This window comes from Terrapene carolina, unplaced genomic scaffold, assembly GCF_002925995.2.
Source record: "Terrapene carolina triunguis isolate 2854851 unplaced genomic scaffold, T_m_triunguis-2.0 Scaffold210, whole genome shotgun sequence".
Lineage (NCBI taxonomy): Eukaryota > Metazoa > Chordata > Testudines > Emydidae > Terrapene > Terrapene triunguis.
The window spans coordinates 5,649,074-5,664,888 of NW_020664561.1; the positions used below are offsets into that span (position 1 = coordinate 5,649,074).

The following is a 15,815-nucleotide window of genomic DNA, read 5'->3' on the forward strand; positions in this document are numbered from 1 at the left end:
TTGCTTTCTCCTCCTTTTCTCTCTCTTCTCTCTCCTTCTCCTGTTCCCTCTCCTTTTCTTTTTCCCTCTCCCTTTCCCTCTCCTTCTCTCTCTCCCTTTCCCTCTCCCTCTCCTTCTCTCTCTCCCTTTCCCTCTCCTTCAGAGGGTCTTCCCGGGATGGTTTGGTCACGCAGCCAAATTTCTCATTTAACCGTTTTAGCTTCTCAGCACAAGCTGCTTTTCTTTGTTCTTCCATTCTTCGCTCCTCCTCCTCTCGCCGCTTACGGGCTCTCTCCACTGCTGCTGAAATTTCTGCTTGTTGTCTTCGTCTCTGCTTCCAAATTTCATCTTCATCTGGTACCAGTTTAGGGGGTAAGGGGCCCTGTCTTCCAGGTCCTGCCTGGCGATCTGGAGGTGGAGGCTGTAAAATTAATATAAGTAATGTAGTACATATCAAGCAAACCTTTAGTATTCAAATCACCTGGCTATATATAACAATATGCAGGTAATCCGTATTTGACTGGCACCTTCAAAACAGAACCACCCAACCTGTGAGTTGCTAGCAGGTTTGTGGGGCATAAGGCTGGTCCTAATTTCCTGCTGTAATTCAGGTCTATTGACTGGTGCTCTTGTTTTTTCTGATTTTAGGGCAGTGTTTTTAAAACTTTTGTACTAGTGACCCCATTCACATAGCAAGTCTCTGAATGCGACCCTCCTTATAAATTAAAAACACAATATATTTAACACCATTATAAATGCTGGAGGCAAAGCAGGGTTTGGGGTGGAGGCTGATAGCTCGCGACCCCGAGAGCAGTGACTACTACTTGTGAAATCAGGAAGAGTGGGAAGCAATGTTTCAGAATCCCTGAACCCCCACTCACTCCTGCAGCAAGAATTGGAGACATGGAGCTGTCCCACCACTCCTAGCAGCTGGGCAGAGGGTGTGGATGAAAAAGACAGGAAAATAATTTTACCACTGTCCGAAGTTCCCTCAAGAACCTCAGGAGTTATTAGATTCTGGGACCCACGATTAGAGAAAAGTTGAGAATTATTGCCTTAAAAGTTTCGGCTGGTGCATTTAATTAATTTTGATACCCGCTTTCACAAATTTTTTACTCATAGCCATTTATTTTTAACAAAAAATGTGGGTGTGTAAGCCACAATGGGGGTGTTGAAAGAACTGGATTTCAGGTAATCTAACAAGCACTGTACTGCAAAACTTGCTGGGGATCACCAGTGATTTTATTTCAGCTGAAAATAAATGAAGGCGTACACATCTGAATGGAAAGAAAGGGAGATAAAGATTGGGCCTGGCCGGGGCACCCCTTCTCCCACAGCAACAGCCAGATGTAAAACTGTGCAAAAGGCTGCCCCTGAAATCTCCTTTGGGAGTATGTAAGATCCACAAAGCACCACTGGGGAAAAAATTCTAGGCAGGAGCCAGAGAAACTTAAGCCAGCAGGAGCAGACACTGAAGCATCCTCAGCAGGGATTCTTAGACACTGATGCTGCCAGACTGCATTCTACAGTTTACACACTGGACATTCTTTTCTGTGCTGTTTGCGCTAATCCCTTCATGTTTTTCCTCTCAATATCTTCACCTCAGCTGCACTCCACTCCTACTTTCAGTCTCTTCTCCTTCCCCTTGGTATTCCATTGAGCTAGTCTCCACATAAAGCTTCACCCACTGAATTAATCCCTCCTCACCCATGTGTAAAAAACTAACCATCATGAAACATACAACATTTGCAAGCCACCACTCTGTTCCCTCTATTTTTGTGTTACATCCCTTTCCCTGAGTTTTTGTCTTGTCTATTTAAACTAAGACCTTTGGGGCAGGGACTGTCTATTACTTTACTTTGTAGAGTGTCTAGCAACAATTTTCAATTATTGGCAAGTAGAAGCTACTCTAATAGAAATAATAAATTCTGCATCATTCTTGTTGATCATCACACAAAATGCCTAATACTATTATAATCTTTCTTCCTTACAGGTGGAGCATACAGTCTGTTAATTCTCCCCCTCAAATTCTCTCTGATACAGTTAAGCACTTGACACTGGGAATCAAGATTCTCCAATGTAAATCAGATCTTCTGTCTTCTCCTACCGGTTGAGGAATAGATTTTGGATGAAGTGCAGAACCGCCCCTCTCATGTACAGAAGACTGTGCTGGTGTCAGACCCCGCTCCTATTGAACAAAGAAAACAGTGTTGGAGTAACTAGCTTAATGGAATGTATGGTCAGTCTTGCAGAGCCTCTAAATAGAGACTGGTTTCCTGCTGCGTTTAACCATGTCAACGTGGACCATCTGAGTTCTGTGAAGAAGTTTAGATACAAATACAGAAAGGCAACAAAGTAGTTTTCACTTTTATGTTCAAGGGCAAAGTAACAGTCATATATCCAAGGAGCAGAATTTGGATTTAACACTGAAAAAAATCCCATATGCTTTCTATAATTCAGATAAGTGACAATTCCTGAAAGATTTTAAGTGCCTTCCCCCCCCCCGCCACCATTAAAATTAAATATAAAGTAAAACTTGGATTAAGTAAGGTTTATTTGATGCACATTTCAGGCTTCCCTGTCTTCACTGTAACTGGTGAAAGGAGGGGGGGAAAAGTTTACCTTTTCAGTGAAATTCTCAGACAAAGCCAGAACTTACTTCCCTGAAAAACAATACTAAAGAGTACATCTCCAGTTGGGACCTGGGCAGAACCTACATTATGCACTTGCAGATCTCTCTGTGCTATGGGGTCAATTACAAAATAGAAGCCCTGAAGTGTTGCGTTTCTACAGAGTCTGTGTCTGTGTCTCTCCAAGACAGGTTGCCTGAAAGGGCTCTATTTAGAAGCAAGCTGAGCAAAAGTTCTTTTCTCCCACTGGCCCAATCTAGCAGCATGCTGTAACAGGCTCAAGGAAAGTTAAAAAATCTTGACAAATAGAGTGCAGTGAGAAGAACTAAAATAAAGTTTTTGATATCCATCAAAGAAGCTTGAATTGGCTATTCAGGGAAAAACAAAACTTGCTCCTGAAGTATTGGAAAAAGGAAGCATGCTGCAGACTGCACTTGCTGTTTTAGTTACAGAGCTGACACTTTTTGAAGGACACAAAGCAGACCTACTCAGGTAGAGAGATGTCATGATATCACAGTGGCTGCCACTGAGCAGTTACAATAAGGATAAAACAAACACAGCAAGTAAAAGTGACTTCATAGCACCCTGTGGTAACTTTGGTAAAAGCATATGTTTTAATGGCAATCACTTAAGACTTTCGAAGTGTCTAGGGAGGAAGAATGGGGAAGAATCCACAGAAAGGATTCTCAAGGCACAGGTAAGAGAAAATAAAACAAAAACAAACCTGGTCAAATTGAGTGCTTTTGCTATAGGGACCTCTGGCTCCTGGTGACTGTGGAGGAGCCTGGGTAGAGGATTTACTGCTAGACCGTTCTTCTGCTTCTTTCTGTCCATCAGGGCTCTCAGAGTCTTTTGAAGGCATATGTTCATCACTGCATATAAAAAAATAAATCAAACTGAGGGTCTGTTTTGAGTACACTTTCAGTAATACTTCTTTTCTCCCACTTTCTGCCATTTTTAGACTGCAAGCTCTACAGGGCAAGGACTGTCCTTTTACTACATGTACACATAGCATCTCACACAATGGGGCCTCAATACTGATTGTTTTATGTTACATTAATGCCAGGAGACCCCAATCAATTCATCATTTGAGAAACTAAGTTGTCAGCACTGATGGTCCACTGAACTTTCCCAAAGAAGTTTTTCCACCTACATTAGAGCATGACCTACACGTGTGGCAGCTCAGAAGGCTTGGAACATCAAATTACCTGCTTTCCCTTTTATCTTTCTGATTACTTCCTTGCTCATCATCATCGCTGAAGTTCAACTGCTCGGTGTAATCTACTTCACTCTGAGCACCTATCATAGGAGCAAAAATTCAGATTAATATATTAAAAGTGTTCAGCATGCAAAGAGCAAGAGTCTTCATAGGTTCAATGTTCTCACCAGCCCAGCCTTCATCAGCTTCAGCATCCAGATTATCAAATTTATCAAGTTCCTTGAGTTCACTAGCACTAAGGATGGACGGACGCTCGACGGGTTCTGAGCACCAAGAGGGCCCTCTTCCCCGTGGGCCTCTAGAACAAAGGAAGAATGCAAACAAAACAAAAATCAGTTTATACAGCAATATCTGCTCTCCCCACGATAGCAACTAAGATCTTTAAAATCACTATATAAAAGATTAATTTGTAGTTGAAGACTAAAGCAATAGGCTATTTTAAGTATACATTACTGCTTTTCCCTTATTAGCAGAGGCACAAAGTTTATACTACTTAGCCATGTTTAGCACATTCTGTATTATTTTATGTATAATTACTGATTAAACAATCAGTTATTATTTGTGAACGTCAAAAAAAAAGGGAAGGAGGAATATTTCTGAATCAAGTAGTTTTATAATGGGGAAAACTGAGTGAAAGGGCCCTGGGTCTCCCTTCTTATTTGTGCATCTCACACAAAGCACCATTACAAGGTGAGTAAATACTGTTTTGGTGTTTATAAATACTGAAAAAGGGTTCTCTAGATTGAAACTGTCATTCAGTGATTTTTTAATCTCTTGGAAGGGGAGAATGAAGTTTATATTGATCAGAAATGAAGAGTTCAGGGTGCAGGAGGGGGCTCCGGGATGATTTTGGGGTGTAGAAAGGTGCTCCGGGCTGGGATCAAGGGGTTCAGAGGGCGGGAGGGGGATCATGGCTGGGGCAGGAGGTTGGGGTGTGGGGGGAGGCTCAGGGGTGCAGGCTCCGGGCGGCGCTTACCTCAAGCAGCTCGCGGAAGAAGCGGCATGTCTCCTCTCCGGCTCCTATGCGGAGGTGTGGCCAGGCAGCTCTGCACGCTGTCCCGTCCACAGGCACTGCTCCTGCAGCTCCCATTGGCCGTGCAGAGCAGAGCCCCCTGGCTGCCCCTATGCGTAGGAGCTGGAGGGGGGCCATGCTGCTGCTTCTGGGAGCCGCATGGAGCAGCCCCCAACCTTGCTCTCTGGCTGGAGCGGGGCAAGCCCCAGACCCCACTCCCCAGCGGGAGCTCGAGGGCTGGATAAAAACAGCTGGCAGGCCGAATGTGGCTCGCAGGCCGTAGTTTGCCCACCCCCGTGCTAGATTGTATATGCAGCCCTGCTTTTATCACACAAAACAAAGAGCTGCCCTTCTGGGTCAGATTAATGGTCCATCTAGCCCAATATATGGTGTCCAACAATGGCCAGTACCAGAGATTCAGGGGGAGTATACAGAACAGGTCAGTTGGAAGGATTCATCCCATCTTCCCCCTCCCCTCTTCTGGCACTCAGAGCTTTAGCCAAGATGGTCAGGGATGCAACCCTAACAGATATATTGTGGGAAAGGGTAAACAATACTTCTCTATTCACTTTTTCCACACCATTCATGATTTTATAGATCTCTCTCATATCTCCCTACAGGTGTCTCTTTTCTTAGCTGAACAATCCTAATCTTTTTAGTTTCTCCTTGTATAGAAGCCATTCTAAACTCCTGATCATCTTCAATGCTCTTCTCTGAATCTTTTCCAGATCCACTATATCCTTTCTGAGATGGACTGACCAGAACTGGACACAGTATTCAAGGTGTGGGCGCACCATGGTTTTATATAGTGACATATATTTGGTCACTACTCATGCAATTTTAGTATTTATGAAAGTTATTACCTGCTAGCCTCAGATGAAGTAGGGAACCTGCTGGGACCCTGCATTGCAGGATATGCCATTCTAGGATATTGATTAAACATCTAGGAAAGGAAGCCAAAAATTACCAAACTGGCTTTTAGATATAGGAAAAACTGATTTAAAAATATAGCTTCATTAGAACTGCCAATGCCACTACTACAGAAGCCCTTATGAAAGAAAGAGATTCTGTCTTACAATCCAAGGAGATTCTGTCTTACAATCCAAGGAGACTTAAATAGTGGGTTGAGCTCACAAATTACAATTCCTTCACTTAAAGGTAGGTAGTTGCCCTGCATGACATGTTGAAACTAAAGACAGATGGAGTCATGACAGGGCTCCATATACATTAATGCTTGTCAGTGGATATCAGCTGTGGCTGCACACCAGATTCTCTTTCCATAGGAAAGATATGGTCTAATAGGAAGATCAGGCAGTATGAGACTAAATTACAAACCAAGTAACCTCCTGCCAGAAGGCTGGGGCTGGCTTTAATGTCAATAGAACTTGCTCTTGGAAAAGGAGGTGTGCAAGCTTTCCCCTAGGAATAGCACCTATAAACCACCTTAATGGGAAGAGAAGAGGAAGAAAAACCCACACAGTCCCAAAACCTCTGTACAAAGAAGAACAAAAAGAGTTAACTTTTTTTTCTCGATTTGTGCACCATTTAGAAACCAAGCCAATAAGTACCCCAGAGAAGGAAGAAGATGTTTCAGGTTATCTATCTAATGCTAGTATCCTATTGAGTCAACCACTCACACCGATACTTATATAAGATACAGCAGTTACTTACATAGGGTGGCATCATTGCTTTGTACTGGGAAGAGACAGCAGGTTGTTGCTGACCATTCAGCTTGGGTTGAGGTGGCTGTGCTACCCGAATATCCCTTTTCTCTGCTGCCTTGGGGACATCATTCTGTTCTACTGGTCCTGTTGCACTACCATCTTCTTGGCCAAGAGGCTTAACCTCTTGATCAGTTGGAGAATTTGGGGTGTTGAGATTCTTAACTCCACCTTCTCTCCAACTAGCAACATCTGCATGGAAGGAACCAGTAGGGGAGAAAGACAAGCACAACTTTAAATAAGCTTCTGATTTGTAACAAAGTAAATAACACTTCTTATCCAATTGTTTTCTGTGATGTAGCAACACCAGTGCAAATGAGGAACATGCCTTGTAGTCTGTTATTCAGGCAGGTGGCAGCCACTGCAGATAAAGGGATTGTTGGTTCCCATTCCTCCTCAGCCCATCTCCAGATTGCTCTTCTCTGAGAACTTCCAGAAATGAAATTTAAACTGGCTAGCCTGCTCTACGCTCCACAGCTTATGGGATGACTTAGGAGGGGTATCTGTGCTGGTACTGATATAAAATTATTTCCCCCCAAGATCTCAGTGTGTAGATTAAAGTAGATTGCTGTAGCAACTTGAGGTCTAAGAGGTCCCTGAAGAGAGACAGTGTCAAGTGGAAGCCATGGAGTAATCCACTTTCGAGTGGCACAGGTCAAAAGCCATGGAATGCAGAACGCTGTATGTAGTTTCTTCAGTTTTCTAGGCAGAATCCAAGTACACCTCTACCCCTATATAACGCTGTCCTCGGGAGCCAAAAAAATCTTACCGCGTTATATCGAACTTGTTTTGATCCACCAGAGTGTGCAGCGCCGCCCCCGGCCGGAGCACTGCTTTACCGCATTATATCCGAATTCGTGTTATATCGGGTCATGTTATATTGGGGTAGAGGTGTATCTAGAAGCTCCCAGACAGATTCCACCATCTGTTATACAAAGGGGTGGACAGGAAGCACTAGCTATAAGAGCTGTCCTCAAAGAAACATGGAGATCTAGCAAAAAATCCATGAAGACTATGCAGAAGAAATTGAGACTGGAACATTAGCCAGGCAAGGCAAATTTTCCTACTTTCTCCCACTCCTTGCTGGTTTATTCTTCACCCGCAAACCAGCTTAGATTCTGATCAAATATACTGCTTCAGTCAGAGGTACCAGTGGCGGGTGTATAGAAGACAGGTAGGAAAAAAATGGAGATGTGAATGCTAAGGGAAAGGGGAGAATGGTTTAAAGGAGCTATGGAAGCCAAAATCCCTTTTTCTGACTACTACCTGCCTCAGGCCTGGTTTACACTACATTTAGGTCCACCTAATCTGCCTTATATGGACCTAATTATGTCAGTGTACACACTACAGCCTTGTCCCACTAATTTAAGTGCCCTACTACACCAACATAATGGCTGCACAGGTGGCAGCTACAGTACAGAAAATACTTCCCATGATCATTTGATTGGGACAAGGATGATGAATTTTAAGTGGAGAAGAAAAAAAAGTCACTTTGTTTTCCTATAAGGAACAGTATTGCTGGAATCAAAGGTGTGGTTCCCGACTCCCAGGCCCCAGCGGCTACACAGCTCACTCACACACTACTTCTGAGATGAAAGCAACCTCCTGTAGATGCTGTGTGGCCTTGATTTGTTCTGGCCACATCTAGCTCTCTGCAGGTGAGAGAGGTTCAGCTTGTTAAAGTCTTAGTCAGAGTGTCTCAAACTTTCAAAGTACGGACCATATCTTATCAGAGAATATCTTGTAGACCAACTTTCCTCCCATTCACAGTTCTGCAGACCACACTTCCTCCCATTTGTGCTTATGTAACCAGCCACCCTTTGGCAACTCCATGAACTGCTCACATGGAGAATAATATTAGCAAAGTATTTTTATTTGTCATGACATTTAGCAACTAGAAATAAGAAGGTGCCAGCACCATTTGAATGTGACTAGCAAGTACTCTTTGGACCATGAGTGGACAGTTGACCACAGTTTGGGAACCTGTGAAGGGAACCATAGCCTAGGACTAAGGGAAATATTAATGTATCTTATTTCTATATGTAGACATTGTGCTGGAACAGAAGTGAAAGTGTGAAAATTTCCCCAGAGTAATCTCTCAGTAAAAGGTAAACACTGATATTTAAGTAAGACAAACACAAGGTTGTAGATTCAAAGAAAAGTAAAATGAGTAAACAAAAAAGCTGACAATGTACTGAGGCAGACAGGTATGAAAATATAATCTGGAAGAACATGCTCATACAAATCTGCAAGTGTATGTAATGTAGAATTTAGGCCAATTCACGTTTGTCAATTTTCTGTTGAGTGTTTGAACTTCTAAATGACAACATTCCATCTATTTCATAGTGCACACCAGAAATCCTTAGTAAAACCCTATACCAAATTGTGGTGGGGCAGCTGCCCTACACCGGGGAGAAGGGTTAAGGCAGCCTTGGAGAGGTTGCGCAGAACCCCACCAATCAGGAAAGGGCTCACTGGAAGAGCCAATCAAGCAAAAGCTTGCTGGAGCAGCCCATATATAAAAGGCTGCTCAGTAGAGCAAAGGCAGTCTCTTCCTGGAGGGCAAAGGGGAAGGACTGTCTGCTGAGGAGCATTGGAGATACTGCAGTGCTGGGCAGGGTACCGGAACAATAGGGGAGCTCTTGGCTGACCATGGCCAGACTAAGGCCCTGAAGTAAGGGCAGGGAAGATGCTAGGGCTACAGGGGAAGTGGCCCAGGGAAAGTAGGCAGTGGGAATAGGAGGAGGGGCAGTAAGTGGTTGCCAGCTATAGGGTCCCTGGGCCGGGACCCAGAGTAGCAGCCAGGCCTGGGTCCTTGCTCCCCTTTACCCCTACTTGCCAATGAGGAGAGTGGCCTAAATCCAGACTGCAGTTTGCCCCTGAAGCCAGGGGCTAGACTAGAGACTGCAGTTGGCTACTGAGGCAAGTGGAAGGACTGAGGACCGCCTGCCCCCAGAAAGGAGGGAGACAGCGGGCTGGGGCACAGCCGAAGGGCAGTGTCCCGAAGAGGACACTGCAGTCCAGGAGCGACCCGAGTCCAGATGGTGGAGACGGTAGAGGAAGTGGAAGTAACAGCAAGTGACACCCCGCTAGTAAAAGGCACCCTTCCCAGCACAACCAGCAGGAGGCACCGTAGTGAGTCAGTCTCACACCGCTACACAAATGAAAATTTGGCATGCATCTTCACAAGACTTTTAAGATATACCTACTTTGTGGCCGTAAACTGGGTCCAGGTCCATAGGGCTCTTCAGGTGCATCTTTCTCTTTCCCTGACTTTTCCTGATCCCCAGCTGCCTGCAGACTGGGAAACTCTTGCTGGAAATAACTGTTTACCGGGACACTTGGACCTAGACAATTACAACAAAACAGTGTTACAAGTTTCAATAATGAATATAGTTTAGAAAATAGGACCCTATAGCTTGCCAACCATAAAGTTTTACTTTAAAAAGCTATACTATTTTTCAAATAAAACAAAACTGCGTATTTCATCCAAGTTTAAAATAATCGTTTGTGAAATTCCATATTCACTACTGAATACCAGGAGTAGTTAAATCCACTGAGCCAATTTACTTTCTTGTTGTACATAATGTTAGATGGATCAAGATAAGAGGACATAAAAAGTGCTAGAATAGCAATAATGGATCATTTGAACTACCTAAAATATTAACTGGTATTATGTCACATGGGGACAGCTTGAATAAGCAATTTCTCAACATCATGAATGCCAGCTTCTTGAATTAGCTACTTCTGGAGTACGCAAACACTACTCTTGGCTTAGTTTAAGGTAGCATGTTTAAGAAACAACCTGTGGTTGAGTTAACAACAGTGATCACAATAAACTTTAAGCTTAAGATCCTCTTGGAAGAACTCTACCAAAAATTAGTATGGTAACACTAAACCTTCAGAAGGGAAATTTTTAGGATGTTAGGTACTTTCTAACTAGCTTCCTCAAGAAAATAGTTCAGTAAAATTGAGCATGGAGGCTAGCTTAAAATTAACTGCAAAGGGGGGGGGGGGGGGGGGGGGGAAGTGTTTGTGCCATTTTGCTTTATGATATGTAAAGAAGCCGTAGATAGATTTTACTTAAAACAAAAATTTAAAATTGGAAATTAAGATAATCTTTCTTGGTTATGTATAAGATGATATGAACTGCAGATCTAGTAGGACTATAACATTCCAAATGCCAAGGAAATGAAGTTTAATTGAGAACGGAAGTGACTTTTAGTCAAATTGTTTAAACCTTTTTCTTTGTCAAAACAAGTTAGAAGGACAGATCTTTGAATGTTTACAAATCCCCAACCCTTCAGCTGAAGGTAAAGAAAGCTTGCAATCATTCTCTGGTCCTCCAAGGAGCCCCTTTTTGTTCTGAAGGGAAGATAAGACTATATTCTTGATGTTGTCAGGTAAGAATGAAGCACAAACCAAAGTTCTCAAAAGAATCTTTCATGCTTTCTTTATACAAACAAGGAAAGAGGGCAAACACCCAACATTTCCCCCCATGATTAACCGTTTGGGGATCTTGAAAGCTCTGGTATAACCAATCCTCACTTTGCCAAGATGAATATATATATATTTTTTAAGCTTTATCATGGGGGTCAGCAGATTGGGGTCTCTGGAAGCCCTGCTATTACTGAGAAGACATTTCCTACTGCTAACAGCGAGTGGCAGGCAGTAGAAGTCACTTCATACAGCTGCTCCTATGAGGCAAAAGCAACTTTTCCAGGATGTCTTACAGTAAGCAGGATTTGGGAGGTGGTGGTGGGAAATGTTTATGCATCTTCAAAATACTGCCTGTGTGACCATAAAGTCTGAATCAAGCGATTCTGTCTGCAAAGTAACAGTTTCCTTAGTGATAAACTTGACAATCAAAGCAAGTGGAGTCAACCTGAAATAACCACTGTCAGCTAGTGAACATTTCAGCTGTTAGAGACTTTAAAGATGGTGTTGAGACAACTACATTTTTCTTTATCTCCTACACAACAAGATCTAAAGATATGCTGCAACTGGTCAGGCATTGCACAAAGCTTCTGAGCTCTAGAAGTCTTTCCTTCTTAGTTAATTTTTCACATTATAAACATAAAACATAGCGAGAGACAAGAATGGAGCTGTGGAGAGGGAATTTAAGGAACACTTATCAACAGACAAGAAAAAAACCCTATTATATCATGAAGGATCAGTCAGCTGAATTTTATTCTCCCCAAGAGACAGCTAGAAATGCACAAGTTCCATCAACCAAGAACAGGCCGGAAATATAAGTTCATAACTTGTATGGCAGGTTCATCTGCAATCTCAAACTGAAGGATATTGGAATCAGTCCAAGACAAAAAGTATAATTTCCCTATTCCCCAAAATATCAACTTCCTGTCCAAACACCATATCGTGGCTAGTTGCATGAGATGAGACAACCATCTGATTTAGTTCTCAAGACAGCTATAAAATCATTAACTAAATTCAAACAGACATCATCTGTATGCATCTCGAAGTCACCAAGCATAGTCTAATTCCTGTGCCACCTCAAAGAAGAAGGTTTTACTGCAGAAGGGTGATGTGTAACCCAGTATGAGTCAGATCTTATCCCACTCACAGGACACTCACGCAAGACAAACTACAGTAACTCCTCGCTTAACGTTGTAGTTATGTTCTTGAAAAATGCGACTTTAAGCGAAACGATGTTAAGTGAATCCACTTTCCCCATAAGAATTAATGTAAATAGGGGGAAGGGGCTATGTTCCAGGGAAATTTTTTTCATCAGACAAAAGACTATATCTATATCTATGTGTGTGTTTTAAACAAACGATTTAATACTATACACAGCAATGATGATTATGAAGCTTGGTTGAGGTGGTGAAGTCAGAGGGTGGAAAAGGGTGGGATATTTCCCAGGGAATGCCTTACTGGCTAAATGATGAACTAGCACTTGACTGAGCCCTCAAGGGTTAACACATTGTTGTTAATGTAGCCTCACACTCTACAAGACAGCACAAAAGGAGGGAGGGGAGACATGAGCATTGCCCTTTAAGTACACTGACCTCACTAAGTACATTGCCTTTTTAAGTAGATCAGCAAGTTGAGACAGCCGCTGCTGCCAGAAAGCTTCCTCCTTCCTGAGCCCTGTCGTCCCCGCCTCTATGGAGATGGGGTAAGTGGGGGGCAGGAGCAGGGGGGAGGGGGACACCCTGACATTAGCACCCCTTTCCTCCCCCCTCCCTTGCACAGCAAGCAGGAGGCTCCCGGGAGCAGTTCCAAGGCAGAGGACAGGAGCAGTACATGGCAGTGGGGGGGTGGGGGGGTGACAGCTGAACTGCCAGCAATTGATAGCCTGCTGGGCGGCTGCCGCACAGGGAACTTAGGGGAGCGGGGAGTTGATGGAGGGCTGCCGGTCCACCCTGGTTCCAAGCCCCCACCAGCTAGCTCCAGTGGGCTGCTCTTTCTGCAAGCAGTGGACAAAGTAGGCGACTGCTAAACAATGTTATAAGGGAGCATTACACAGGTCACTTGCTGGAAGATTCTCTGCACCCTGAAGTCTTTAAACCATGATTTGAGGACTTCAATGGCTCAGACACAGGTTTGATACAGGAGTGGGTGGGTGAGATTCTGTGGCCTGCACTGTGCAGGAGGTCAGACTAGATGATCATAATGGTCCCTTCTGACCTTAAAGTCTATGATTCTATGAACTTTAAATGAGCATATTCTCTAATTGATCAGCAATGTAACAAAAAAACAACAACGTTAACCGGGACGACTTTAAGTGAGGAGTTACTGTATCAGATCTAGTTTTGGAGTGAGAGATTTCCTATATTCAAGGATGGATGCCATATTAAACTTTAGGAAGGGCAGTGGGATGCCAACAATCTAGAATTGCCAACTTGATCCTAATATTTGCCCCACAATACAGCATCCAAAGACCTTATGCACAAGAATACATTAAAACATGCAAAAACGATGTCTATGCCTACAATATCAGAGGCTCAGAAGTTATTTCCATTGATCTTTCAGAGTAAGTTCACACTATGAGGATGGTTTGGACAAAGACAGATCACCACAATGCTGCAACCGAATCTGTTATTCGGTCAGAAGAGGCTTACAAGCAGATCTCTCAAAATTAAGCCAATAAAAGGGATCATGACTTATTTTCTGTGTTGTAAACAAAATTGCTTCCTGATTCATTGTCTAATAAAAGTGTGTTATTTCTCTGGTCAATTACTGATAGTAAAAGGTCAAACTTTTATCCTAGAATAGTAATGAAAATGCTGAAGAACTTAAGATTCACATTCATGGACATAATCTACCATTTCTTTCATAGTGTAAGAAAAAACCACCACTATTAATTCTTTCCCAGGAAAACTACTTGAGTCAATACTCTTTGGCTTTAAAAATACTGCAAGAGCTATACAGCAACAAGTGGAAAAAACCATCTTGTAGGAGATATGCTGTTTGAACTGCAGTTACTAAACTTCATGGTTCCAGATTTTTGGTTTATGCCGGGCCAGTTTATTTACCTGCTGACGCGGCAGGTTCGGCCGATCGCGGCCCCCACTGGCCGCGGTTTGCCGTCCCGGGCCAATGGGGGCGGCGGGAAGCCGCGGCCAGCACATCCCTCGCCCGCGCCGCTTCCCGCCACCCCCATTGGCCTGGGACGGCGAACCGCGGCGAGTGGGGGCTGCGATCGGCCGAACCTGCCGTGTCAGCAGGTAAATAAACTGGCCCAGCCCGCTAGGGTGCTTACCCTGGCGAGCCGCGTGCCAAACATTGCCGACCCCTGATATACACGATTAGCTTGACCACTGGGTGTTTACTGTTCCCCCTCCCATGCCAGAGAAGAGCTACACACATCCCTGCCACAGGCTGAGGATTTCTTTATTTTCCTTCCCCTCTTAACCCTGCCATATTCAAGGACTTGCACCCCAGCCATCATCTTCCCCAGGAACGCCAGCAAAGGAGGGCTGTAAAACTCCCTGTGAAGCCAATCAATAACACTACTGCTAAGTTGGCTTCAGGGATTCACTTGAGTGACAAGGCACTCCCTCACCTTAGAGGCAAGGAAGTTGTCTTCACAACACTCTCAGCCCCTGCTGTCCTAGGGAACAAGAGACAGGACCAAAAGAATATTGAGCCCAGATCTCCCACATAGCAGTGCCAAGCACAAATACTAGACTACTGGGCCAGCCTGGGTTTCCTCCACTTTAAACTTCACTTACCATCGCCTTGCCCACCTTGCTTGGTACTGGCCCATGATTTGGCAACAGGAGCTACTTCTGGAGGAGCAGGAACTACAGGTTTTGGCTGTGTCTGCGGCACTTCTGGTTGTCTGAAATGAAAAGAAACGCAATCATTCTTCATGGATGGAGGAGAGATTTGTTCTCAGGACAGAATGAGCAATTTTGTCAGAAGTATTAACTTATTCTGCTCACTTGTGCCTGTGATAATTATGGCATTGGAAGAACTAGGAACTGAAGTCCTAATCTGCAACACAATTGTACACCCAGTATGAACACAGGTTTACTTATTGTCATGCTATGTCCTAAAATCCTGATATGGACGCAACATTCTGGAGATGAACAGTAATTTACTCTACAAGTCTTCTCTTCTGAGCAAATTGTAAGACATAAAACTGAATTATGTATACCCAATATCTGCTACTGTTTAGCCATGCATCAAAATACTTAAGATGACACCACTCAAAGGTAAATGTAAGTACTTTATTAGTCACTGCCTCCCATCCCTTTATACTCCCCCCTTTAAGCGATGAGAGAAGTAATACCAGAATAATGAAGATCTATGGTCAGTAAATTAAGTGAGATTTGATGTTATGTAAGAAACAGCTGCCAAGATGAGACTTCAATATTGTATTTGCAGTATTTTGGTGCACAGGAAGATAGCAATTAAACTAGATAGGATACAAAATTACATCTAAAATAAAGCAGAATTTTGCTTAATTTTTGTTTTTTTTAAAAGATGACTGAAAAGGTGTTGGTTTTAACCTATGAATCCCTAAATGACTTGAGACCTGGTTAACACTTAAAGGAAATACTACTAGAGGAGAGGCAGAAAACAGTTGTAATATAGATAAAAACACAGCCATAATAGTTAAATTTGTGAACAGCACTGAAAAAGTTATAGCTCTTCATTTGGAATATATGTAGGCATACTGTCTCCAGCGTAAGAATAATGAAATTCATTTCAACCAGCCTCATGTGGTGAAAGCCTCCCTGCCAACAATTAACATGGCATTATTTCCTCTATGATAATATCCC

The 15,815-nt window shown here is 43.3% G+C and overlaps 1 protein-coding gene across 1 annotated transcript in view; it reads right to left on the reverse strand.

Annotated features, from left to right (window-relative positions):
- The window catches only part of LOC113407322 (protein PRRC2C-like), a 110,407-nt gene that overhangs the window by 64,778 nt on the left and 29,814 nt on the right, over positions 1–15,815 (reverse strand). Inside the window, exons 4-12 of the mRNA XM_026655704.1 lie at positions 14,760–14,869; positions 9,771–9,908; positions 6,512–6,753; positions 5,704–5,783; positions 3,996–4,126; positions 3,818–3,908; positions 3,334–3,481; positions 2,087–2,167; positions 1–400 (exon numbers count right to left, since the gene is read on the reverse strand). The exon at positions 1–400 is cut by the window's left edge and continues 174 nt beyond it. Coding sequence (XP_026511489.1) covers positions 1–400; positions 2,087–2,167; positions 3,334–3,481; positions 3,818–3,908; positions 3,996–4,126; positions 5,704–5,783; positions 6,512–6,753; positions 9,771–9,908; positions 14,760–14,869 — 1,421 coding nt within the window. The remainder of the gene's footprint in view (positions 401–2,086; positions 2,168–3,333; positions 3,482–3,817; positions 3,909–3,995; positions 4,127–5,703; positions 5,784–6,511; positions 6,754–9,770; positions 9,909–14,759; positions 14,870–15,815) is intronic.